This window comes from Hylobates moloch, unplaced genomic scaffold (genome assembly GCF_009828535.3).
Source record: "Hylobates moloch isolate HMO894 unplaced genomic scaffold, HMol_V3 SCAFFOLD_7, whole genome shotgun sequence".
Lineage (NCBI taxonomy): Eukaryota > Metazoa > Chordata > Mammalia > Primates > Hylobatidae > Hylobates > Hylobates moloch.
In genome coordinates this window covers 101,601,657-101,625,600 of record NW_026652282.1, presented here as the reverse complement: position 1 = coordinate 101,625,600, position 23,944 = coordinate 101,601,657, and the positions used below count along the sequence as shown (strand labels likewise).

The following is a 23,944-nucleotide window of genomic DNA, read 5'->3' as shown; positions in this document are numbered from 1 at the left end:
CCTAGGCGACAACGCGAAACTCCATCTCAAAAATAAACAAATAAATAATAAAGTAAAATAAAATAAAACACAAATGTGATCACAGAGCCTCCCTGATTAAAATGCTTTAATTACTCATTTTCACCTATTGGATAAAGCTCAAAGTCCTCTTTCCGTCCCTGAATACCTCTCTAGCTCGATCTCTTGCCACTCCCTGCCATTCCTCTGAGCCCGTTTCATTCCAGTTACATAAACTGCTCACAGTTACCCTGACACACCATGGTCTCTTCATGACTGTGGCTTTGCATGTGAAATTTCATCTGCTACTTTCTCAGCTCAAGATATTTTTCCTCATGTTCCCATAGCCTTCCACATACTAGTTTTTTAACTCTCATTAAACTATATCGTATAACTTCTCCACTTGCTTGTCTTCACTACCAGACAGCCAGTTCCCTGTTTTGGGAGAAAGGAAACATTTTAGAGGAGATTCAGACTTTGGATGCTCCTATGTGGCATTTAAACTTGCTTCGAACCCTGAGACACTATACTATTCGCTGATGCTTGCTTTTTTTTTCTCCTTGTGCCAGCCCTCCCCCTGGTGGAGGTGTTAAGAAGCAGTGGAGTGATCAGGTGACCAAAGATAAGACAAAGTGACCTGGCTGATCCACATCCTGTCAAAAACCTGTCTGCAGGAATGTTTGCCTTTAGACGGTTACACCAGAGAGCAAGGAATCAAACACCAATCATATCCATATGCTAAGTGTTCTCTCCAGTTGCAGTGAGCCCCACCTCTTTAAAAAGTCACAAGGACGGTCTTCGTCTCTATCCCAGAACAATATCCTGTTAGCACTGCTTTTTTCCAAGTTGAAAATAACCTAGTCTTTGAATAAGCATTTAGTTGTCTGTGGGCAGCAGAAGTTTCTTAGGCACCTCTGGATATAGAGGTCTTTAGGTATAGTGGTCTTGGTTGTCTAGGTTGGTCCGAGTGGTGATTCCCAGGGAAGGACCTTGCCAGGCAGGTTTTTTTTTCTTCAGAGACGGGATCTCACTCTGTCACCCAGGCTGGAGTGCAGTGCAGCTCACTGCAGCCTTGACCTCCTGGGCTCAAGTGATCCTCCTGCCTTAATCTCCCGAATAGGTGGGACTACAGATGCATGTCACCACACCCGGCTTAGGCAGATTTTTTTAAACATGTGTTAGGTTATTAGCCTGGTTGGGAGGAATCTGACCTCTAAAACCAACAGAATTTTAGAAAACATGATGAATTTATAATCATAATAGAAATTCTCCTTGATGGCTATTGCATGGCTATTGTAAATCTTATCAGATATTATGTTTACGCTACAGGGAGACTACCAGCAGCAAGGACAGGTTTTAGTTTTAAGTGGAGGGAAAGGAAATTAATATACTCTGTTTGTCATCAGGAGAGACTACCTTTAAAAAAATCGAACAGCTCCCACAATGTCATTTTATACACATGTCATAGGCAAGGAAAGATGATCTGCTGTCTTAGATGTCCATCTGGCTGTGTCCTAATTGAAGAAAAAGAATTCAGGTGCTACCAGAGATACCATGAGATAAAACAGAAACAGAACTGGTAAGAATGGCCCCCTGAAGTTCTTAGGTTTCTATGTTTAGGGTAAAGATTACCCTGCCCACAAAGCGATCATTGATGACATCATTTATGATGCCTTTGCCCTTCAGTTGGCACTGCACAGGCACTGCTTGGTTCTTCACCACATCTGTAAAGTGCATTGCCACCAAGGGGGACGTGTAGTTAACCTGTAGGTCAAAGAAAAGTGAATTCTAAGTGTGGGGAGGTGGTAGGAGGGAAGTGATCAGATAATCACTGCAGGATGATAACCCTCACAAAGAGAACTGAGTAAATCCCACGATGCCAATTTGCAAATGGCCAAAGCAACTGACATACTCTCCTTGCGCTGGGAAAGTGTGGGAAAATCATACATTTCTCTAATAAGTCACTGTCAGATATCTGATTGTCCTCTGGGAAAAACCAATTCTGATTCAGCATGATATGGTTTTTCTGGAAATCAGACCATGAATTAAACCAAAACTAGTGTCTATCAAGTCCCTATGTTGGGGACTCACCCCAGCGCTTCAAATGGGAGAAACAGAAGCGTGATTATTAGGGCATGTTTAAGCACATTGGTAGTAATTTATCTGCTCCTGACCCTGCCACTAACTAGCTGTATGGTCTTGGGCAAGTCACTTTCTGTCTCTGAACCCCAATTTTCCCATTTGTAAACTTAAAAGGTTAAACTAGGCCATATATGAGATTCTTTCAGATATGGAAAGGAGTGTGGGGTTGTGATAAGAATTGGTAAAGGGAGCTCCTGGTTATGGCCAGCAGCTATTTACCCCTCTACTATCTCCTGCTCCCTAATTCTCATAGATCCCAGCCAGCTCTTCCTTTGTCACTGAGCCCTTTCTGACAGCAATGACTAAAGGGGATACAGCTTACGTGAGTCAGTTTGCCGTAGTAAGGGTAGTAGCGGAGGTCAAAAGAAGCCGACTCTGGGTAGTAACTGATGGATCGGATGTCATTTTCATCACCTCTCTGTAAGCAAAAGCAGGTATATGTGGGGTGCTGGGTCACAGAGTGGGCTAGAGTCTGAGCTAAAGGGAGTTGTACCTCAGGTGAAATCACTGTGTGACCCATAACCAACTGTTCCAGGAAGACCATGAAAGCAGAATGGAGCAGAGCTCAGCTGTGACCTGTCCCTAGATGAGCATTTTTAGGGAGTGACTGTGCCTTGTTTTTTCAGTTCAAAGAATATTGAATAGAAGGCCTGAAGTGAGGAGGCCAAAGGTGCTCAGTATGGCTCTCTGTTGGCTTCTGGGGTGCCCAGACAGAAGCAATCCAAAGGGCTTGCAGTACCTGATGCTGCTCTGGCCTGGCACCCAGTCTTGGACTTTGGAGCTGAGGGAGATATACATTAGAACATATTTAGTAAATCCCACTCCACGATTTGCACACTGCAGGCTCGGTTCTATTGGAAGTCAGATCAAGTGCATAGGTACCTGATACACAGGCACACAGCCTACAGTTGGCTCACCTAGACTCATGTCTCTGACCATATTCTCTGTAGTGCTTAATTACAGTAGGTGGGGTCAGAGGGGTAAGCAACAAGAGCCTGGGTATGGAAATGATTAAAGTAAACAGGTCTACCCTCATCACATTATGTCAGGTAGGGGGCTGCCCATTCTGCGATACATTCAGCTTGCCCTAAATAGCAGAGGTCTGGGGGCTAGTAAGGACAAATAGTGCATCACTACTAGCAAATTACTCACTAAGGTCATGTGATTACTTCTGTCAATATACTATAATTGTTCTTGGTACAAACTAAGCTCTCCTTAATTTATTCTAGTCATTACCTCATCCTGCTTGATTTCCACAAATGGGTGTGGATTTGACCAGTATTGTTTATTACAGAATGTATAGAGATTCTTAATATATTTTTTTAAAAAGGACATAAAATATGTAAGGAGGTAGCTAAAAATAGTAATTAAAACATTAAAACAATTTTAGAAAGGACAGTTCTCAGCAAGGTTTGATGTAAGCTGAAAAACAAACAGCTTCCATTAGGGAACAATAAGTAGAACTCTGTCCAGTTAATATGCTAGCTTAAGACTAAGTTGGTCTTTAAGATTTACTTTTAATACATTCTTCTAAAAAGCAATGAAATTTATTTTTCATGAAGGCCTGAGGAATCAGTTTGGATAGTTTGTAGTCTCACCTCACATTGTGAATATTTACACATATACATGAGAACAGAATGTGCTTCCTACCTTGTTCATTTGGCAAGTACTGCCTGACCTTTCAGAGCTCATCTTCACTTTTCATAGCACATGTAATACTTGATTGTCTTGATTTCAGAGACGGAGTCATACTCTTACCTCGACACTTCTAACACCTAGCAGAGGATCTGATATATAATAAGTGATCAATAAATGCTTGCTAAATGTGGGATATGGGCTGAATAAATGCTGCCTTTTGCTGTTTTCTGATCTGCCACCATGAAGACTGAAGTTTTCAACTGTATTTCTCCAACTGAGAATGGGATTACCAGGCCTCACGCATTTGCAAGACAACTATCCAGGTCTGGGGGTGCAGTTGATGTCATAGAACAGGAGAAAGCTACTGCCTGTTTAAGAAGCAAACTCAAGATGTAAGGGCTTTTTCCTACAAGGGAGCTAATTGGTGCAGATGAGATAGAAGTTAATGGTCCCTCGAAGGACAGCTAATTAGCATACTAATCGAGTTCTGTTTATACTTCCCATGTAGTCATTTGTTATTGCTACACCCAGTACCACTGGTCATTGCTGCAAAATGTGAAATTCAGTTTTAAAATCTGGAAACTAATGACTCTAATGAAAGCTGTTTGTTTAGTTCAAAGAAACAAGTAATTAGAGCTAAAAGCAAAAGTGTAAACAGAATCTCAATTAATGACTTGGCACATTGTTGTTCCCTGCTGTGGCCCTTAGCTGAAGTTCAATCTTTGGTTTTCACAAGTATTAATCATGACAGACTGACTGACACACACACATACACACACATACACTATACACACAAACACACATGAGCTGAATGCTTTCTGGAAAGAGGAAAACCTGAAGGAACTAAAGAGAGGTGTAGTTATGAAAAGATTAACCTTTTCTTTAGCCTACCATCCATGTGTAAGTCCTTGAAAGGGATGGACTACCTTTTTGCATGAAACAGATGTGCTAACAATGCTTACTCAAAAGGGCTCTTTACCTGAACTTTGCAGGAAACCTTCACAGGATCTCCAAGCTCAGGACGAAAGCCTACAATCTATCAAAAGAAAACCAGTGTTTTATTTTTTTTTTAACAAAACATATTTGACAGTAAAAATTGGGGCTTTTCTAACCCTCCTCCCAATCATCCTTTCTCAGGCATATGCTTCATCTATTTCGCCTTCTTAGAAATGTTACAAAAAGCAAAAAATGAAAAACATCTTCAGAGCTAAGCAGCTCAGCTTACTCCGTGTTGTATTTATGCCTGATATTTACACACAAGGGGAAACTTCAGCAAGTCAACGCTAAAGATGTAAAGAACTTTCTAATATCAAGAGAGGTGTGACTGATAAGGCTCTGCCACACCTAAGTCATGACAGGATGGAAGAAAAATGCATTTTTATGATATAAGAACTGTCCGCCATGCCACCCTCATTTCAATCCCCTGTTCCAAACAGCTCAGTATTCCATTCTTTATTTAGAATACTTTTTTAAAAATTAAAGATGAAGTCTCACTATGTTGCCCAAGTTAAACTTGAACTCCTAAGCTCAAGCAATCCTCCTTCCTCAGCCTCCCGAGTAGCTTGGATTATAAGCTCGAGCCACTGCACTTGACTAGGACCCCATTCTTGACAAAGGCCATCAAGCGACAGGCTTGGGGGTGAGGGAGAAGAATGGCCGTAGGAAGTGCTCAGGGGGAAAAGAAATTGATAGATTTGTCTGGTTATTTTATTTCTGATGCTGTCAGAAAAATGGCCAAACCTGTGGTGTGTGAAGACAGAGACCAAGACAAATGGAGTGGCCAGAGCCCTCCTACCCAGTTCATTCACTTATCACCACCAGATATGAAAAGCCAATATACCCGGTTCATCTTTAGAAGGATGCAGGGCTGTCCAGTAGAGTATCCAAAAGTTGGGTCCTCCAGACCAGAGCAGTTCTTTAGGAAGGAGCGCTTAAATTGGCAGGCCTTCTTGTCCTCATCCTCATCGCCATCTTGGATGAAGTATTGCCCCGGGGGACAATCTACATTCATTTCCTCTTGAAGACTGTCATTATAACCTAAAGCATGTGTGAGTGGCAACGGGTTATGTTAGACAGGTACTACAGGGGAAGGCCATGCATTCAGTAGTCCTCCCTCCCAAGTTTCCTTTCTCCAGCTTGTTTGTACTCCTCTGAAAGCCCAGTCTACCTGTGACCTGGCATCAGGTGCCCAACAGCCTTCATCAGCAGCCATCCCTCTAGGAAGTCTTCCTGACTAGTCACATCAGCCCAGTTTGATTGCCTGTTCCCTTGCTTTTCATTCCCATGGAACTTCTGGATATCCATCTCTGGGTCCTATGTCAGTCACTTTATACATTTTCTCTATTTTCCACCATTTCTTTTCAGACATGATAAACTGTAAACTTGGAAGGCTGTCCCTTCTACTTCTGAGAGATAAATAGGCACATAGTTGGTAGATTTTGGAAGAGGGACTGAAACATTCAAGGTATGGTCTATATGAGGAGGCTAAGTTCCTGGGTTAAATCTCCTTAACTTCACTTAGGAAACAAGGTGAACCCATTGGGCGGTTACAAATTTGGGGGCTCTCTTGGGATTGCCCTTACGGCTACCTGCTCGTGGTCCAGTAGTACCCCACCTCCCGATCTGGCAATGGATCCAGAGGCCAGCCCAAGCAGCCACCTAGTTCTCTTGGGCTGGGGGCCGACTCTGGTACTGTCTCTACTGGAGGGGCACTGCCGACCCAATGTACATGGATTTGATTGCAATAGAGAAATAGTCCTGGGGAGATTGATTTGAGTAATAATAAAACTCCAGTCTCCCACACAGCCGGCTGGGCATGAATCACTCTTTCTCTATTGCAATACCCCTGTCTTGATAAATCAGCTCTGTCTAGGCGGTGGGCAAGGTGAACCCGCTGGGCAGTTACAATGTCTCCCTTTGAAGTCAGTGAGAGGCACCTGATTGTAAGAGTGAGAAGTATGAGTTGTGAGACAGAAGGAAAGTGGAAGAAGAGGAAGACGAGGAGAAGGAGGTGGAGCAGGAGGAGGAGGCGGAGGAGGAGGCGGGGGAGGGAATAAGCCAGCTCTTCATCCTTTACAGAGGGAAGTTAGCACTGCAAAATAGAAGCATAAGTTAAAAGATAGAAACCAATGACAACCACAGGGTCTCTACAGGGATGGTGACGGCATGAGATCTTGTCTACTGAGGCCTGAGACATTCAGGGTAAATGTCCCTTTACATTGGATGGAATGTAACATGTGTCCAAGGATACATAGATCAGGGAGAAAGCTTAAAGGGGCTGTTTGTGAGGTAATTCTTTGGGCTACCAAATTTCATACATAAAACTGGGCTTTAGAAATTACTGCATTATTTCCAATTTGATTCTAAATGATGCAGCCCAGTTAGTCCTGTTAGACTCAGTCCCTATGTATTAATATTCAAAGTAGCTCAGTATTTCAGAGGAGATTTTGCACCTATGATCTACCAGAGGTAAAACTCAACATGTGCTGCTGAATCCTCATCTAATAATATCAAACCCACAGGTTGTGACTGGGGTTTGATATTATTAATTGGCAACTGGGAATTTTAAATCTATTCCAATTATGGCTATGCCTTTATTTTTTCTTTGACAAAGCTACATTTAATTCAAGGCTTTGTTTTAATTTTTTTAGAACAAGAACTATGCTCCAATAACTTTCTAAATAGAGGCTGCGATCATGTGCTCATTGTTTCTCTTGAGGTAGTTCCATTAAAAATAATGTGACATGGACATGACCCTTATTGCAAAATCCCAGTCCTCATGGGAGTGAAAGTGATACTCTGTGATGTCTATTTCAGAGATGTGCTTCTTTTTAGCAGGACACATTATCTACTCTTAAGAACTAAAAACTAGTACTTTTCCTAACATTTCCTGCTTCCATCATCATCAGGTCAGAATTGGTATTTCTCTGTCTACTAGCTTTTTGGAGGGATTTTCTTAGCAGGGAATCTGGCAATATATTTGCAATCGCTTGCAAGCATTCTGAAACAAAAGAAGATACTGTGCTGGCCATGATGCCCAAAACATTTCTGTAGCTAAAAATAGAACTACATGGACTCAGAAAGAACCCAGTCCCATCTCCCCTCATTTCACTGGTAAGGAATCTGAAGCTCAGACTTACCCAAAGTAACACTGAGCCTTACTGATATAAAGCTGAGTTTCTAACTCTTGGTCATGTGACAGCAGCGTAGAATTATGAAAAGCAGCATGTCTCAAACTTTAAATTTCCTACAAATCACCTGTGGATTTTTTAAAAATGCAGATTTTGATTCAGCAGGTCTAAAATGTGGTCTGAGATTTTGCCTTTTCTAACAAACTCCCAGGAGATGCCCATGTTGTTGGTCCCTTTATAACACTTATAGCAGCAAGAGTGTAAAGAACATGAAATGTGGATTCAAACACTGGTTCTGCTGCCAGAGCCTTTGATCAAGCTACTCCCCCTTTCTGAGTCTCGGTTTTCTCATTTATAAAATGAGGATGATCAACTTTATTATGCAGAGTTAAAGTTAAATGACCAAATTTATGTATTTAAATAACACTTCCTAGCACATGATAAGAGATTGTTCTCCTCCAAATTCAGTGCACATGTTATAATAGTAGCTGCCTCTAGAATGGATCAACCCCACTTCAACCAGGCCAGGACAACCAAGCCAGAATGACTGGCATTTTTTTCCCCACAAAGATTAGGTGCAGAAATGCAAACCCCACTGGAGCTCCTCTTTGATAGCTGCATAAAGAACCTGTGTGCTGTTAACCTTAACCAAGCTGCTACCTCAGATTTTACCTTGTGGAAGCGTCTCCCACAAAGCCATTCATTTGCCCCTGAAAATTTATCTGATGACACTATAGAGATAGGCACCTTGAAAATACTTGGGATCAGAATGTTGGAGCAACTGCCACCCAGAGATTCTTCCTCTAACTCCTTTCTGGAATGCTGTTAAATAACGACACTTGGCTGGGCGCGGTGGCTCATGCCTGTATTCCCAGCACTTTGGGAGGCCAAGGCAGGCGGATCACGAGGTCAGGAGATTGAGACCATCCTGGCTAACACAGTGAAACCCCGTCTCTACTAAGAATACAAAAAATTAGCAGGGCGTGGTGGCACCCACATGTAGTCCCAGCTACTCAGGAGGCTGAGGCCGGATAATCGCTGGAACCTGGGAGGGGGAGGCTGCAGTGAGCAGAGATCGCACCACTGCACTCCAGACTGGGTGACAGAGTGAGGCTCCACCTCAAATAAAATAAAATAAAGACGCTTGCCCTCTCCCTTCAAGTTAGCCCATCTCCAAGAAATGACTTCTTTTACCTTGAGAAAGTTTAGAAGATAGGAATCTTTCAGCTCTGGAGAACATTCTTCTTTTCCCACCACTATCTCCCCCCAGAATTATCTTCTATAAATGATCATTATTGAGCCATCTGGATATGTTCAGGACTTAAATGGGTGCTGTATAGTGTTCAAGAAAAGAAGAAAGTTCTCTGCCTCAAAGAGCTAATCTTGCTGGAAAATTGGCTTGTATGCTTTCAAGACAACATACAATCACACACTAGAGCAATTCTGATTGTAGCTACAGGTGCTAAGGGGGATGCAAAGTAAGGACAGACCATGATGAGTTGGGGTTAGTAAGACTGGGATTCCTGGGCCAGGTGAATTTTGAATTTTGGATTCCCACCCATCACTTTTCAAAAGAGCTTTCCACTATTCAGACGAACTTACTTACCCTGGAGAAAGCCATTTAGGCTAATCACATAATGCTGCCAAGTGTCAGGTTCAGAAACGTTGAAGTTGAAGTTAAGGCTATGGGCGAAGGGTCTGATCATAACTCCTGGCAATGAAAACAGGTCTTGGATATATTAACCCATTCTTGGGATAATTTTTTGTATTGATTCCCATGAAACCATTTCCCCCCAGGCAATCAAAATGAAAAGAACCATAATTTGCCAAGTACCATTTTACTTTTCCTCCTAATAATTGAATCTCTAAGTCATTACCAGGAAGAGCCAAAGTTAATTGAGGCTGAACATGCTGTGCAAGCATATTTCTGTCCAGCAAGTTCTGACAACACAGGGCATCTGGGCACACTCACCAGGAGGCTTTACCCGCTCCGTGAAGGTCGGTATATAGGGACTGATGGTCAGAAATAGTGTGTACATGCAGAGGGTGATCACAGCAGCCAAGGAGGCATAGAAGAAGAAGTAAACGAGTAAGATCAGGCCTGCAGAGCAATCATAGATGAGAATGGTCAGTGCTTGCCAACAAGCCCTTCCTCCCTGCTTGGACTCATGAACCAGAACCAACCCAACCACGAAATAGCTCTTTAAAAAATTCCTCAGATTCAGTATGTCCTTGCTTATTCAGATTTCACCAATTTGGAGTCAGTGAGGATTGTGTCAGGGGTCTAATTGCAGTTTACCTTTACAGCATCTCCGATGGAAGGGCTTGCTGAGCAAATGATGGCCATGAACAAGAATACAGGGGAGTGGAGTTAAAAGTATTGCAGAGGGAAAATTGCTTGAGAGTCCTTTGGGCAACAGTTGATGTCCCAAGTACAAATCATTCTTTGCTATTCATTAAAGTGGGTGCCCTGAAGAGTCCTAGCAGCTTGGTTCCAATAATTATAGGTATTTGCAAGTGATGAAAACAGCATTTCTTTCCACATAGTCTATAATTCAAACTTTTGATGAATTTCCACTGGACTTGCCTCCAATCAAGGCAAAGTGAGGTTTTGGCCTGCTTATTTCAAATTTTATTCATCTTTAGCAAAGATGAATAAAATGGCTCTGCTTTTCAAAAAGAACACTGACACAGGGTGGGGAAGGGAAAAGGAGGAAACAGTACCTAATCACTGACACTTGCCTGTGAACTTTGGCAAGTTATAGAACTTCCTTGCACCTCCAATTCCTCACAGGTAAGATGGGGATAAAAATAGCACTTACCTCGGATTCTTATCTATAACAATGAGAACACATGGACACAGGAAGGGGAACATCACACTCCCGGGACCGTTGTGGGGTGAGGGGAGGGGGGAGGGACAGCATTAGGAGATATACCTAATGCTAAATGACGAGTTAATGGGTGCAGCACACCAACATGGCACATGGATACATATGTGACAAACCTGCACATTGTGCACATGTACCCTAAAACTTAAAGTATAATAATAATAATAATAAATAAAAATAAAAAAATAAAAAATAAAATATACTTCACAAAAAAAGACCTAAGAAATAATATAGACTTAAAGATTTCCATTTTGTTCTTTGAATAAAAAAGCGTAGAAGAATTATTCCATACCTTGGCTGAATTATCAGAATCACTTGTGGCACATCTTAAAACTATATATGCCAAGGCTCTGCCCTGAGCTTGCTGAATCAAAATTCCTCCCATTGATAATGATTTACAGCCAAGGGCTGAAATCCCTGGATACATAATAATTTGATCACAGTATCTCAGACAGGATATAGTCCAGCACTACTGATATTAATAAAGAACTTGAGGCAAAAAGAGGACAAATGACTTACACAACTTCTCAAAAAGTGAAAATGAACAATGTCAGGCTAGTATTTTTATATTTCTAGAAGATTTACTCTATTTCCTTGTATAGATAAATTATAGAAAAATATGACAGTATTCCTGTCTCCTTGCATGCATACGTATCACCTGGTCCATTCAATTCACAAATATAAATAGAATGTAATATTTAGAAAATAATCGAGCAGACGCAGCTTTATTTTATAAGGTAGTTCAGCTACAAATGAAATTATCTAGTATATAATTGGAGGACTTAACAAAAGGCTAAAATCTTGGCAATTTTGTGTGTGGTTAAAGTAATAAAACTTTGAGGACAGGTAAATGTTACTGTGTCATATCCTCTGATTTAATAAAAAAAAAAAAATCTGAAATTCAGTCTTTCCTTAACATCCTATCCTGACTATACCACTTCCAAGCTGTTTAATCTCGTACATGCTGTTCACCTCTCTGGGCCTCAATTTCCTCGTCTGTACAATAATGGTACTTACTTCTTAGCACTGAATAATGCATATAAACAGCATAGCACAGAGCCTGGCGAATGCTAATTGCACCATAAGTGGCAGTCATCATCAGTTATTATTAACATTATTATTAGTGCTGTAGGACCAGAAGCATAGTTGTGTGAATTTTCCCTCTGTGGGCTGTATTAGGACTAGGTTTGTCTCAGGATTAGGCAACACTGAGTGAGGTGAATGAGCATGAGATTGCTGATGAGAAACTCTTTTCACGCCCTCCTTGGGGCTCTCTCAGGCAACAATGTTTGGCTCTGCTCACAGCAATGACATGATGTTGGACCTACAGATTTGAACTGAATTATGAACCAGAAACTGGAACAAACCACTTAACTTTGCTGTGCCCCAAACTAAATCCAAATATTAATTTTTAAATTGAACCATGAACCAAATAAAATTAACCAAAAAAGGTGTTGTGGAAGGGAGAAAAAAACCCATAGTAATCCGACTGGAAATGGAACTGACCTTTTTTATTTTATTAGATGAACTAAAGCAGAACTGGAACATGAACACATTGATTCAGTTGGAGTCCCTGGAGAATAAACGACAGCACCTGTGTGCCTGTGATACTTGGCTGTTGCCCACTGGCTATCTAATGGGATTCGCCCTGTGTTTCTGCCTCCATTCCTTTACCCCATCCCCATCCTGGGAATGGATCAACAGCTAGAGACATCCATGGAGATCAAAAGACTCAGTTTCATGGACAAAGGGAAAGCAATGGAACATAGGTACATTCCTTTGGAGATATCTTCCTTTTTTCCCAGGATGTGTGACCAGGAAGCTGTAGATGGGAGAATGACACTAGCAATAAGTCCCCTTAGCCTCACCCAGGAGTGTGTGCCCTAGACTTTATGATAGGTGATCACAGACTGAGATAGCTAGCTCAGCCACCCCCAGGCAAAACCAAGCACAGTCCCCATCTGAACCCATTGATCCCTCTGACACTTTCTGCCCTGGATGTCCAAGTATTACTTGGGTCTTTCCTCTAGGTACTCTAGAGTTCTTTCCTCAATGCCCCACTCAGGCTTGAATAGACCACTAAGTAACCGTGCTCCCAACTCTTCATTTCTCCCACTAAAACACCGTATCAGGTCCTGAGGCCCTACACATCAGGGCCTTGTTCGTTGTTAGAGTTCATGAAATGGGGCAGTGTTCTGGCAAGAGAATGAACTCTGGTGTTCATCCAACCAGGGTTTGAAATCCCAGCACTGCCACTTAGTAACTATGTGACTATAGGCAAGTTACTTACCCTCTCTAAGCCTCAGTTTCTGCATCTGTAAAATGGGGATAATAATATTACTACCTCATATGATTCTTGTTGGTATCCAATAAAATAACATAGAACTTCCAAGAATAGGGGCTGCGTAGGTACCAAAGGAAAGGCCCAGATTATATTCATAGGCCTGGTAAATATATTGGGCAGGTTGATGTCCAAGTTCGGACAGCATTAGTAAGTGCACAAGCGGGCACCTTGTTCTCAGGAAAGAAAACAGCAAGGCATGTGCTTTATGGCTGAAGCATTAACATTACCATTCACCCTTTGCCCAGGGTAGCCCAACAGAATTCCTGAGCTCTACTTAGACCTGCTACTCAGAGGTCTGGCTACGGCCTATCATGCAGAGTCCCTATTGCCATATCTTCTCTGGGCACTTGAACCTTCCTCCCTCATCCCCACTTACTGGCCTATGGATTGTCTTCCACAGAAGCAATTTGGATCAGCTCATCTGATGAAGTTCTAATGGCTGGCTGTTCAGGCTCCCCCTCCCAGAATCACACTTGCATTTCACAAGGCTTGTTTTTCCAGTCCTCTTTAGGCAAGGGAGAAACAGCTGTGCACCCTTGGAGCCCCAGTGAGTGTCCAGTATTTGTCTGCAGCTTCCAGAATGTCGGAATGTTCCTTAAATGGTACATTTGTTCCAGTTGAGAGTTTGTGGGATGGTCAGGGGTGGGGCTGGGAATTGGGGAGGGGTGAAGGGAGATCCCACGTGCTATTCCTAATTCCAGGAAACAGAGCTGAGTGTTTCACCTTGACTGAGCTGAATTAGCAACATTAACTTTGAGGGAGAGAATTCTTAGCCAACGGGGCCTTTAGAAGACATGGCCGTCAACTTCAGCAACCTAGACCCTTGGCACTAGGGGACTGTTATTTCATCCTTGGCATCCTCTATTTTTTTTCTTCTGTGGATTGACTGATTTCCAAACCAGCAGCTGCTCTTTTTCTGGGCTGTGCAGAGACTGTGGCAAGTGTGAATTTTACCACTGGCTAAATCTCCTGAGGAGAAGGCTCAGCATTAATAGTTTAAGAGGTGGGTAAGACTGTAGGAGGGGAGTGCTGGGGAAGTTGTGGAGTAAAAATGATGGCAGCATGTGATGCAAAGAGGAAATGCTAAGGAATATAATTCTGCCACTGATCAAACATCTCTATCATAGCAGAGGAAGACACCCAAAAGCTGGGGCCAGGGACACGCCTCCTGGCTCTCCTTCTCTGACATTACCAGGTGATGGGACCTCATAAAAACACTTGGTCAGGTTAGCAGGGATTTGAGTCTCCTATCTTACAAGAAGTCTTCTGCATAGTTCTTTAAACTTTACAGTTTTAACATCTAATTGGGGCCTCACTCTGATCGTGTGAGAGAAGCAAGTCAGGGATTGTTTTCCTCATTTGGCAGGTGAGGAAACTGAGGCTCAGAGAGGGGAAATCATGAGTCCAAGGTCACGTGGATAGAAAGTGACAGGACTGGGACTTAAAACAATCATGTGCTTTTTCAACTCATTCTTACTGTCTCTCTGCATTGCAACTGATGTTGAGCCCAGTGGGTTTCAGGTACACAATCAAGTTTGTTCATCCATTTGGAGTTTGTTCTGATGGAATCTGTCCACAGTCTAGGCATTTCCCTAGGCATTGATGCCTTTACATGAAGTGCAAAGAGAAGTTCGCAGACAAGCCCATCCAGCGTATGGTAAAGGAGCCCTGGACACCACACCAAAAGCAAAGGACACCAGACTTTAGCATTGGGACTATTGGGACTTACTCCAACTCTGACCTGTTCGGGCCAGAAACATCCTTCTCTCTGGATCCCACAGGTATTCACTCATGATCTGCAATTTCTGCCACCAGGCATTGCCTGTTGGCTGATCCTGACCCTCTTCCTCCTCCTTTTCCTCCTCTTCCTCCTCTTCTTTCTCCTCCTCTTCTTCCTCCTCCTCCAATTTGGGCACCATCGTCACCCGAGCCTCTTCTTCTGCTTCCTCCTCTTCATCTGCTAAGTAGTTCTGGTTCACTTCATCCAGATCATCCTGGAACAGTGACAAAACACAATACCCTTTTTGAAAAAAATGTACAACGGTGCATCCCACCAGCCAAAAATAAATTGAAATGACTCAATATTTGGAGATACTTCAAATTTCCACTTTCCCATAAACATACATGTTGTTACAAGAGGTGGATTTTCTTTCTCTCTGTTCTTTTGGAGGAAATGTCCTTTCTATGACCCATTTTGACTCAGTATTCTTTCCATAGAGGTGCAAGTTTTATTCTCAGCTTCAGGCATTTGGGCTCTTCTCCAAGGACTGCTCATATCACTACTCTGTTCTGGGGCCTTGACCTCCCACTTAACCTTGTCCTATCAGACTAGAGGTGAGCTCACACAGGAAGAGGATGGAATAGGCTTAGACATTGTGTCTGTGATGGCAAACTTTTAGTCCAAGCCAGCTTTATCCTAACACCCTGTACACATTCAGCTGCTCAACTTCACCATTTCAAGTTGTGTCTAAAAATAGCCTGGGACGGACATCAGGAGGAGAGGCCAACTGCTGTACCCCTCCTCAAAACTTAGCCTTCCTTCCCAACAGAAACAATAGATGGGCAGTTATTAGCTGCTTCTCTGATTATTGCCCTAGTTTGAATCTCTTCCTACCTTAAATTGGTTGGAAAGACCACTTGAGAGCTGGAACCCCGGGCTTCCTTAGTCTCCCCCTATGCTTAGGCAAAAAGCTGGGCACGTAATACATACTCAGCACATATTTGTTGATTGACTGATTGCAGCCATTACTCGAGATTTCAAACTGTAATCTTCTCTGAGTGGTTCTAAGAAAATTAAACTGAAAAAGAGAGAGGGAGAGAGAAACCTAGACTTCACCAAGTGGTGTTTCAAATACCTCCCAGCCACAGGCCGGAGAGTTGTATCTTTGCTCTTTGAGGGTTTGCCAAGGCTTATTGCAGCAGCAGAAAATGAGGCTGCCCTCCCTTCTGTGCTGTCCAAGTCTGAAGAGTTGCGGGGCTGTGCACCTGTTGGGTTGGATGTGTCAAACACTAGAGACCAGGGGCTCTGTGCTGCCCCCTCCCTGCCTGATTCCTCAAAGGCCATTTAGAGGGCACCCTGCTAAAAATGCTGCCTTTGTTGGGGGTAGGAGGGCTCAGCAAATTGGATTGTTCAGAATCAGTACAAGTGATACAGAATGACAAGGCTCAGCTCTCAGCATTCGGTCTGCACAGCACTGTCTAGCTCTTGATTATAAGCCCTCTTGAATTGCTCTCTAATTTGTTCCAATGTACAGCTCTCTATAAAATATCACATCAGAACCGACAGGGACCTTCATGATTTACTTATCCATCTGAGGCCCAGAGATGGGACAGGATCTAGCCAAAACCATGCAGTAAATTCATGATAGAGTTGACGGTCTCGGAACCTGTGTCTCTTGATACCCTGGACAATGATGTTTCTCCTCTATCACATTGAGCACAAGTGGCTAGAGGTAGCTTAGCAGATTAATGAAGCACAATGCCTTAGGTTCTGTGTTCCTAAAAGATTTTAGGGCTCACGCCTGTAATCCCAACACTTTGGGAGGCCAAGAAAGGAGGATCACTTGAACCCACGAGTTTGATGACAGCCTGGGCAACATAGCAAGACCCTGTCTCTACAAAATTAAAAAAAATTAACCAGGCATGGTGGCATGCACCTGTAGTCCCAGCTACTCAGGAGGCTGAGGCAGGAGGATCACCTGAGCCTGGGAGGTCAAGGCTGCAGTGAGCTGTGATCATGCCACCGTACTCCAGCCCGGGTGACAGAGTGAGACATTGTTTCAAAAAAACACAAAAAAAGATTTTAGGTGCTTATTATAATCAAGGATGGCTGACTGACATAGGCTCACAGTATAAGGCTTAGGAAAATAAACTTCATCCATCACTCAATGTTGAATGGATTAATACATGTTCTTAAATATCTTTCACTTGTGTGTGAACCTATGCACACATTTAAACTCCCAAACTACATTTTGAGCACCCAGAGGGAGATTCCATATTTTCTAGCCTCTCGATGGCCCTCCACAGTATAAAGCTGACAGTTAAGTACCCAGTAGGTCCTAACCAAATATGAGTGATACCTGCCTGACTTAAAATTCCTGATGCAGGACTCTGCAGGAATGCTCTCACAGAGCTTGTCACCCTAACTGAGCTGTCATGTATATCACAGTGGGTAGCAATCATGGCCCCCAGAGAATCTACTGCACCTGAGAATCTCAGTGAATTTGAAGTATAACATTTCATTGAGGAGAAATATATATTCCCTTTATATTTCCTGAACAATTTTCTTTTCTCTCCATGTTACCCATGCCTGCCTTTAACCTTCCACAGAGGAGGCAGCTGGCCTAGGCCTCAGACTGATCTTATTTGTAGATATTGGCTCTCATGATAATCCCATTACAGATGGCTTGTCATTAAAGCTTTACCCTCCTGAGAAGAATTAATCTTCTCACAGCTAATTTGCCCCTACAGCTCTCACACCCGAGAGGCTGTGAGAGGTTCCTGAGCTTTACTTTAGGAACCTCGAATCTTTTCTCCTCTCCTCTGCTTCCAGGTAAAGGAAATGGTCACACTGTGCAAGAGAGGCCTTCCCCAAAAGATCCTCATTAATTAAATCCTGTGTAAAATGTATCTTTGTGAAACTATTTAACAAAATCCAATAGAAAATCCTTTGGTAATGAGAATGCTTATCCCTAAGATTCTGTTTTGTCACTTTCCTAAAGTGGCATTACCCTCATGTGATAGTGTGTGTGAGTGTGCTGGGATATGGTAGTGGGTGTGTGATGGGGTCATCAGGTTTCCCTAAAAGGGAAGAGTCTGAGGAACAGAGGGCAGCTCCATTTTGAGTAATCTAAATATATAAACATATAAACAAAAATATAAACAAACAGTATGACCCAAAGGATAAATTTTAAATTTGTGCCCTGCAAAGAAGACAGCAAGGCATGTGCTTTATACACCATGAACATTGGAATGGCTGGTTAATTTTAAAAGAGAAATTAGCACAGGATTGCATTAATTTATTTTTAAATTTGATCAAGTATTATAAAGAGCAAGATCCCCTGATGCATTTAAAATCCAAGCCACTTAACAAATAACTGAAATTATACGCAACATTTTAACAAGATTACATAGAAAAGAAGGCAAGTAAGAAATAGTTTTGTACCCCTGCAGATTGTAACTGTTCTGAGAGCTGGAAGAAACTTTGGGAGAAGTTAAACGATTCTTCAAACTGTGGCTAAAAAGCTAAGAGAAGCCCTCTGTAGATTGATAGGAGGTTAGAATAATGTGTGTTTTCTTCTGCGGGCTGTTGACAGTCTTCACTTAACTCCCTGGTTACATAAGTGGCCACACCCAAAGAAAAATGGCTTAGGCTTTGTTTCCTCCTGGGGCTCAGATCACAGTCCTCTCTGGGGAACATTTCAAAATCCTCTCCCCAAAAAGTACTATGTGTGGCATACATTAATGACTTATAGTAAAATAAATGCAAATAAACTTTTGGATCAAATAATTTGTAATACACCCTGGAGATAAATGATGAGACCAAAAGAATGTATGTGTGTCTATATGTTGGGCAGTGTGGGGTGGCAGTCAGGATGGCAATGGGTAGTGGCAGATCGGGGGTCTGGAAGATGCATTCTGCAAATACAATGGAAAGAGCACAAGATTAGAAGTGAGGATATTGCATTTTCACTTTGGCTCCTCCACTAACTTGCAAGTCACTCCTGTGCTTTGAGCCACAGCAGCCTCCTTTACGTAATGAGGGGTTCTGGAGAGATAATGTCTAGGATTCCTCCCTGCTCCTATTGGGGATTCTATGATTTTAGCTATAGTTTGGAATTTCTACGTTAGAAAGAGAGCAGCTAGACTCTAAGAAGCTACCATCCAAGAGACAGTTGGGTAGGCAGTGCCTTTCATTTCCTCTTCCTCCTTCCTTCCCTCTTGGCTAAATTTCTTGCTATTAGAATTAAACTTTTATACTCCAAAAGGTCTGTGAAAATTCTATACTCCCAGGAAAAGATTTTAGAAGCCCCTTATTCTGTTATCTTTTGCTTCTCTTATCTTCGTTTCACAGGAAGAGGGGCTTCCTCCTTTTATCCAGCAATTTAGGGTGCCCGGGGTGCTGGGAGTCACTGTTCCTTTTTGAAACCCTGGGCTCCCCTAAACTTTGCTGTTTCTGCCCATCTCAAAGAGAGGCAGCCGTAAACCAAGGTCTACACAGCCCCCAACCCACCCCATTAAAAAAAAAAGGGGAGGGGGGCAGCAAAATATTCTGCTCTCTGGCACTCACGAGTCTGTAGCGATAACTGTAAGGAAAGGATGGAGCCCTTCTGGACCGGAGTTGCCTTCTCATGGCTGTTCAGTGGGCAAAGACGCAGCAGAGGCAGGCAATCGGGTGACAGTTCTGGAGCTTCTGCTGGTACAGGAGACACTGGTTGCTGGGGACACTTGGCGCCTGGTAAAAGTGAACCCTCCTGGCATGAGCCCTTCCCCAGAATAATCTAACATGTCCCTCTCTCATTGGTTGGCCCCTTCCCTGAATCAAGGGAAAGCCCTTATGGAAAAGCAAGCTCATCATTACAAGGAGGGGGAGATATTCTGGGTCACGAGGATGAGCAACTCACCCCCCCCCGCCCCCTTTATATGTCTTTCCACCCCTTGTCTTTCTCCAGCGCTTGAGATATGATGGGCCCAATGGAAATCTTAAGTCATGTTCTTCTCAATTGAGAGTTGGATATCAGTGCATGCAGGGGGTGGGTGTGGGTGGGAGTTGGGGGTGAGGGGAGATGGCCAAGAATAACTTACTTTTTTCATAAGGCTGATCTCATGCAAAAGGATCTAGGATGTCAGGAAAGATTCCCTTTGCTCTCTCCCCCCACACACACACACTCTAAGCCACCTACAATATTTCTTATTTGTGTCAATCCATGAGCTTCTTAAAATGTGGATTATTCTTTCTGATTTTAGAAGCCAGGCTCCTACTTCATTCCTCCCTGCCCCAAAGAGGGTCTTGGACATAAGGAAGCCTTTCTCTAGCCCACATGTCAGAGTGGCCCCATCAGTCACTGCCCCTCATACACACACCCCTCCAAATCCTGGCCAAATTTCTGCAGTGGTTGAGATCTATATTTATCCCTTAGCATCAGGGCAGGGAACAAGCCAGAACTTTGCAGTGTCAGTTTCCCAGACATATATAACTCCTGAAACCAACATGGGATCCAATGAAAGGAAAAATTAGAAGAAACAGTTAAGAATATTGTATAGCATTTTTGGTCTGTTTGGGGTCCACCCTACTGGAGCCTGGGTGGCTAAAAGGCCTGGATGGAGTTTGCGATCCTTCCTTCACAAATCAAACCCCATTATACTCAAGTGGCTGAGAATGTTGCAGATATTGACATTCTGGGCACATTCATTACTGAGAAAAACAGCACAATAGCTTAGAAAGATTTAGTCATAACTCCAATTCAAGGCTATTCTGATGAAAATGGCTTCAATTGCAGTTAATTTTAAATAAGAATTCCTTTCACTGTAATGTTACTAATCAGACATCTTCTTTAACAGTGTCTCTTCCCATATGCTTCTTTGAAGAGAAAAAGGCCACTTACAAAAAAGAGAAACTTATTCTTCTCTTTGAATTTTATTAAAAGCAAAATATATTCTAGGGCATAATCTGGTCTCTGGTCTCAGTAGATGTTGATCTCTATCTTCTACACCTTTTCCAGGCCAGTCTTTTGTGTGATTCCTTATATTAAGTATGAGAATCCCCAGGCCCTTGGAAGCCTCAAAACCAAACAATGGCTAGGCTAACTGGTCTAAGGTTGAAAAGAGAGTACACTCACTTTAAAACATTTCAAAAACTGAGAGTAGGGGGACAAAAGGGAGTTAAAGTGACATGACCTTAGGTAACAAAATACTCCATTCTCTAGAATCTTCCATTCCTAAGCATTCTGGGTAATTGGAGGTTTGATGTATACTTAAGACATTTGCCATGTATTTCAGCTATAGCCCAGGCTGTGTTCTGGAATGCCAGCTGTTGGGTGGGGTAAAATAACCAAATCCCATAGGATGTTGAAGACAGAAATCTGTATGAATTTACACTCAGAACACTAGTTAGAAGGGAAATGGGCCGGGCGCGGTGGCTCACGCTTGTAATCCCAGCACTTTGGGAGGCCGAGGTGGGCGGATCACGAGGTCAGGAGATCGAGACCACGGTGAAACCCCGTCTCTACTAAAAATACAAAAAATTAGCCGGGCGTGGTGGCGGGCGCCTGTAGTCCCAGCTACTCGGAGAGGCTGAGGCAGGAGAATGGCGTGAACTCGGGAGGCGGAGCTTGCAGTGAGCCGAGATTGCGCCACTGCACTCCAGCCTGGGTGAAAAAAAAAAAAGAAAGAAAAAGAAAAAAGAGGGGAATGTTCCTGCCATTTGATATGCTTAACAGTGCAGCAGAATGGAGCCACAAGTGGCTAATGGGGATGCAAATGAAGCAGTGGCTACAAAGGGACAAGGGGAGGGAGAAAGGAGAGACTTTGAATATAACAGCAGATTCGGGGGCATATTATTAAAGTCTAGAAAACTACATGCTCATTTCTTGGGCACAGGTATTAGCAACTGCTTCTATAAGCCCCTTGTCCTGAGTGCCTGCTGTGGTGAAACCACAGAGTTGGCTGACAATGACAACTAACTGGGAACAGAAACAATCTCATGGGCTGGGTCCCCCTGTTCCCAAAGGAAGGAAGATATGGTAGCACCCTCCAGATAATCTTTGCCTTTACCACGAGACGGGCTAGTTTATGGCATCTGTTCTTGTGGGCCATTTCCACAATTGTGTAGGTTGTGGGGTGGCCACAATGTGTCCCAGAGCCGTCAAAGAGCAGTTGCGTACTTTCCATACCAAGGGACTAGTTAGGTCTTCAGGGACTCTGGGAGGTAATGCACAGTGGAGCTTAAGAGTTGTTTGCCATTGGAGTCACCCAAGTAATGTTGAATACTCTCTAGAACCCCAGTCCCTTCCAAGATTAGTGACCTGTGGACTCTGAGGTCACTGGGTAAGGAAGCTCCAGGCCAAGCTAGGGCCTGAGGTTGCCCATATATGCTGCTTAGCACAGAATGTCATTTTTGAAGTGCATGGAAGAGGGAGAATTCACTTAGGGCTACAATAATCAGGGAAGGCGTCCCGGAAAAGGTGGGGTTTGGGCTTGACCTTGAAGGGCAGGACTTCAAGCTGGAACAGTTACTGCCTGACTTTGATATGCCAGTCTGGTCCCCAGTGCCCAAAATTCCCCCTCCCGAACAGCTAGCCTCTGAGTAGTGGCCAGCAGGCATAGCCAGCAGGCTCACTGGCTAAGGCCAGAGGTTTTCCTTGACCTGAAAGGTCCAGATAACGGCCCCAGATCCCTACTTCACTGGGTTCCAGGAAGAACCCTTAGCGCATCACATTCCTGAGCAGAGTTTCCATCTGTCAAGTACAGTTGTACAGTGAGAGACACTTTCATTTCAAAGGACTGAGGGCCATGGGTTTGTGACTGTATAAGCCTAGACCCCTAGGGGAAAAATGAAAGCTTGGGAAATTGTGAGGTCATTGTGGAGATTCAAGCCTATTTCTAGTGGCCAAAAGGCACTAATGAGTATAATGCAGACAAGAGACATTGGTTCAAACAAACAACTAATTGGAATTAAGAGAAGTGTGCAGAGGCCCCTAATGAATGGATATGCTAATTGGTCTTCTTTGCTAGCCCCTTGGGCTTTGGCTGTGACATAGACTAGCCTATTAGATGCCTGCTCTATAATAGCTGCTGAAGGCTGGGGCCCTTTATTGCCATGGTAACACTGATGTCTAGAGTCTAGCTGAGCCCTGGATCTCTTAATTTACTACTCAGGCGGCTACAATTCTTTGGGTTTTATTATTCTTCGTGCCCCGGGTGCCAGAGTGGCAGTGAATCATGCTTATTCATCCTCTGCACCGCCCACGGTGTCTTTGAATAAGTCAGGGTGTCTCTTACTGTGTGTGATGAGCAGATTATTAAGTTAGAGCCTATTTCTGCCTTAGCTAGACTGGTGCTTCTCAGAAACCCAATGTACCTCTCCAACCACTTACTTACCTGCTGCCTAAAATGGTTTTGGCAAGCAGAGTGATGGCACTGCAGTGGGCCGGCAGAGCCCCAGCTTCCCAGAAGCCTTTACTTGCTTGGTGGTCAGGGAGGAGCAGCACAGTATAGGTGGGGCGGCATCAATTGGGAGAAAGAAGCTTGGAAACACATGCCATCAAAATGGAGCAGCTGGAGGGAGAGAAGAGTCATTGCAGAGGGTGCTGGCTGGGAACTGTGTTGCTAGAAGTTTTAGTCCCTGCACGGTAAGGGGGTCGGGCCTGTGTGGAAAAAGACATCCTGTGTTCTGAGTGACTCCAAAAATGGAAGTAGCCCCCAAGGTTAGAAGGTACAGGGGAGATGAATTTCACTTTATTTTATGAGACCTTTGTTACAAAAGCTGGTCACTGAGACCAGTTGCCTCTGAAAGTTAGTAAACAACTTACCACTGGAGCTGCCCACACTTTGGCATCTCATTATAGAGATGCTCTAAGCATCCACTGCCAGAGTGTGAGAAGTAGAACCCTGCTAGATGACCTCTTAGGACTCTTTCAACCTTACAGTCTTGTGTGTCTATATATGACATTGTTTAATTTATCAGGACATATGCTAAACTTGAATGATGCTTTATAAGTATATGTGCTTGATTCAGCAGCACATATGCTAAAATTGGAATGCTACTCTATTAGTGTGTGTCTGTGTCTGTCTCCAGCCATAAATGA

The 23,944-nt window shown here is 43.3% G+C and overlaps 1 protein-coding gene across 2 annotated transcripts; it reads right to left on the bottom strand.

Annotated features, from left to right (window-relative positions):
* Positions 1 to 1,599: 1,599 nt before the first annotated feature.
* ATP1B4 (ATPase Na+/K+ transporting family member beta 4) lies at positions 1,600 to 19,491 on the bottom strand. 2 transcript variants are annotated; one of them, XM_032756426.2, is made up of 8 exons: positions 19,429 to 19,491; positions 14,869 to 15,133; positions 9,880 to 10,008; positions 9,514 to 9,618; positions 5,618 to 5,814; positions 4,757 to 4,813; positions 2,462 to 2,557; positions 1,600 to 1,761 (listed from the first exon to the last, which is right to left on the bottom strand). In XM_032756426.2, the coding sequence occupies exons 1-8, from the start codon at positions 19,489 to 19,491 to the stop codon at positions 1,600 to 1,602; spliced, it is 1,074 nt and encodes a 357-aa protein (XP_032612317.1). The 2 variants fall into 2 exon arrangements, with proteins under 2 accessions (XP_032612317.1, XP_032612318.1); XM_032756427.2 differs by having other exon boundaries at positions 14,881 to 15,133.
* Between the last annotated feature and the right edge of the window lie 4,453 nt (positions 19,492 to 23,944).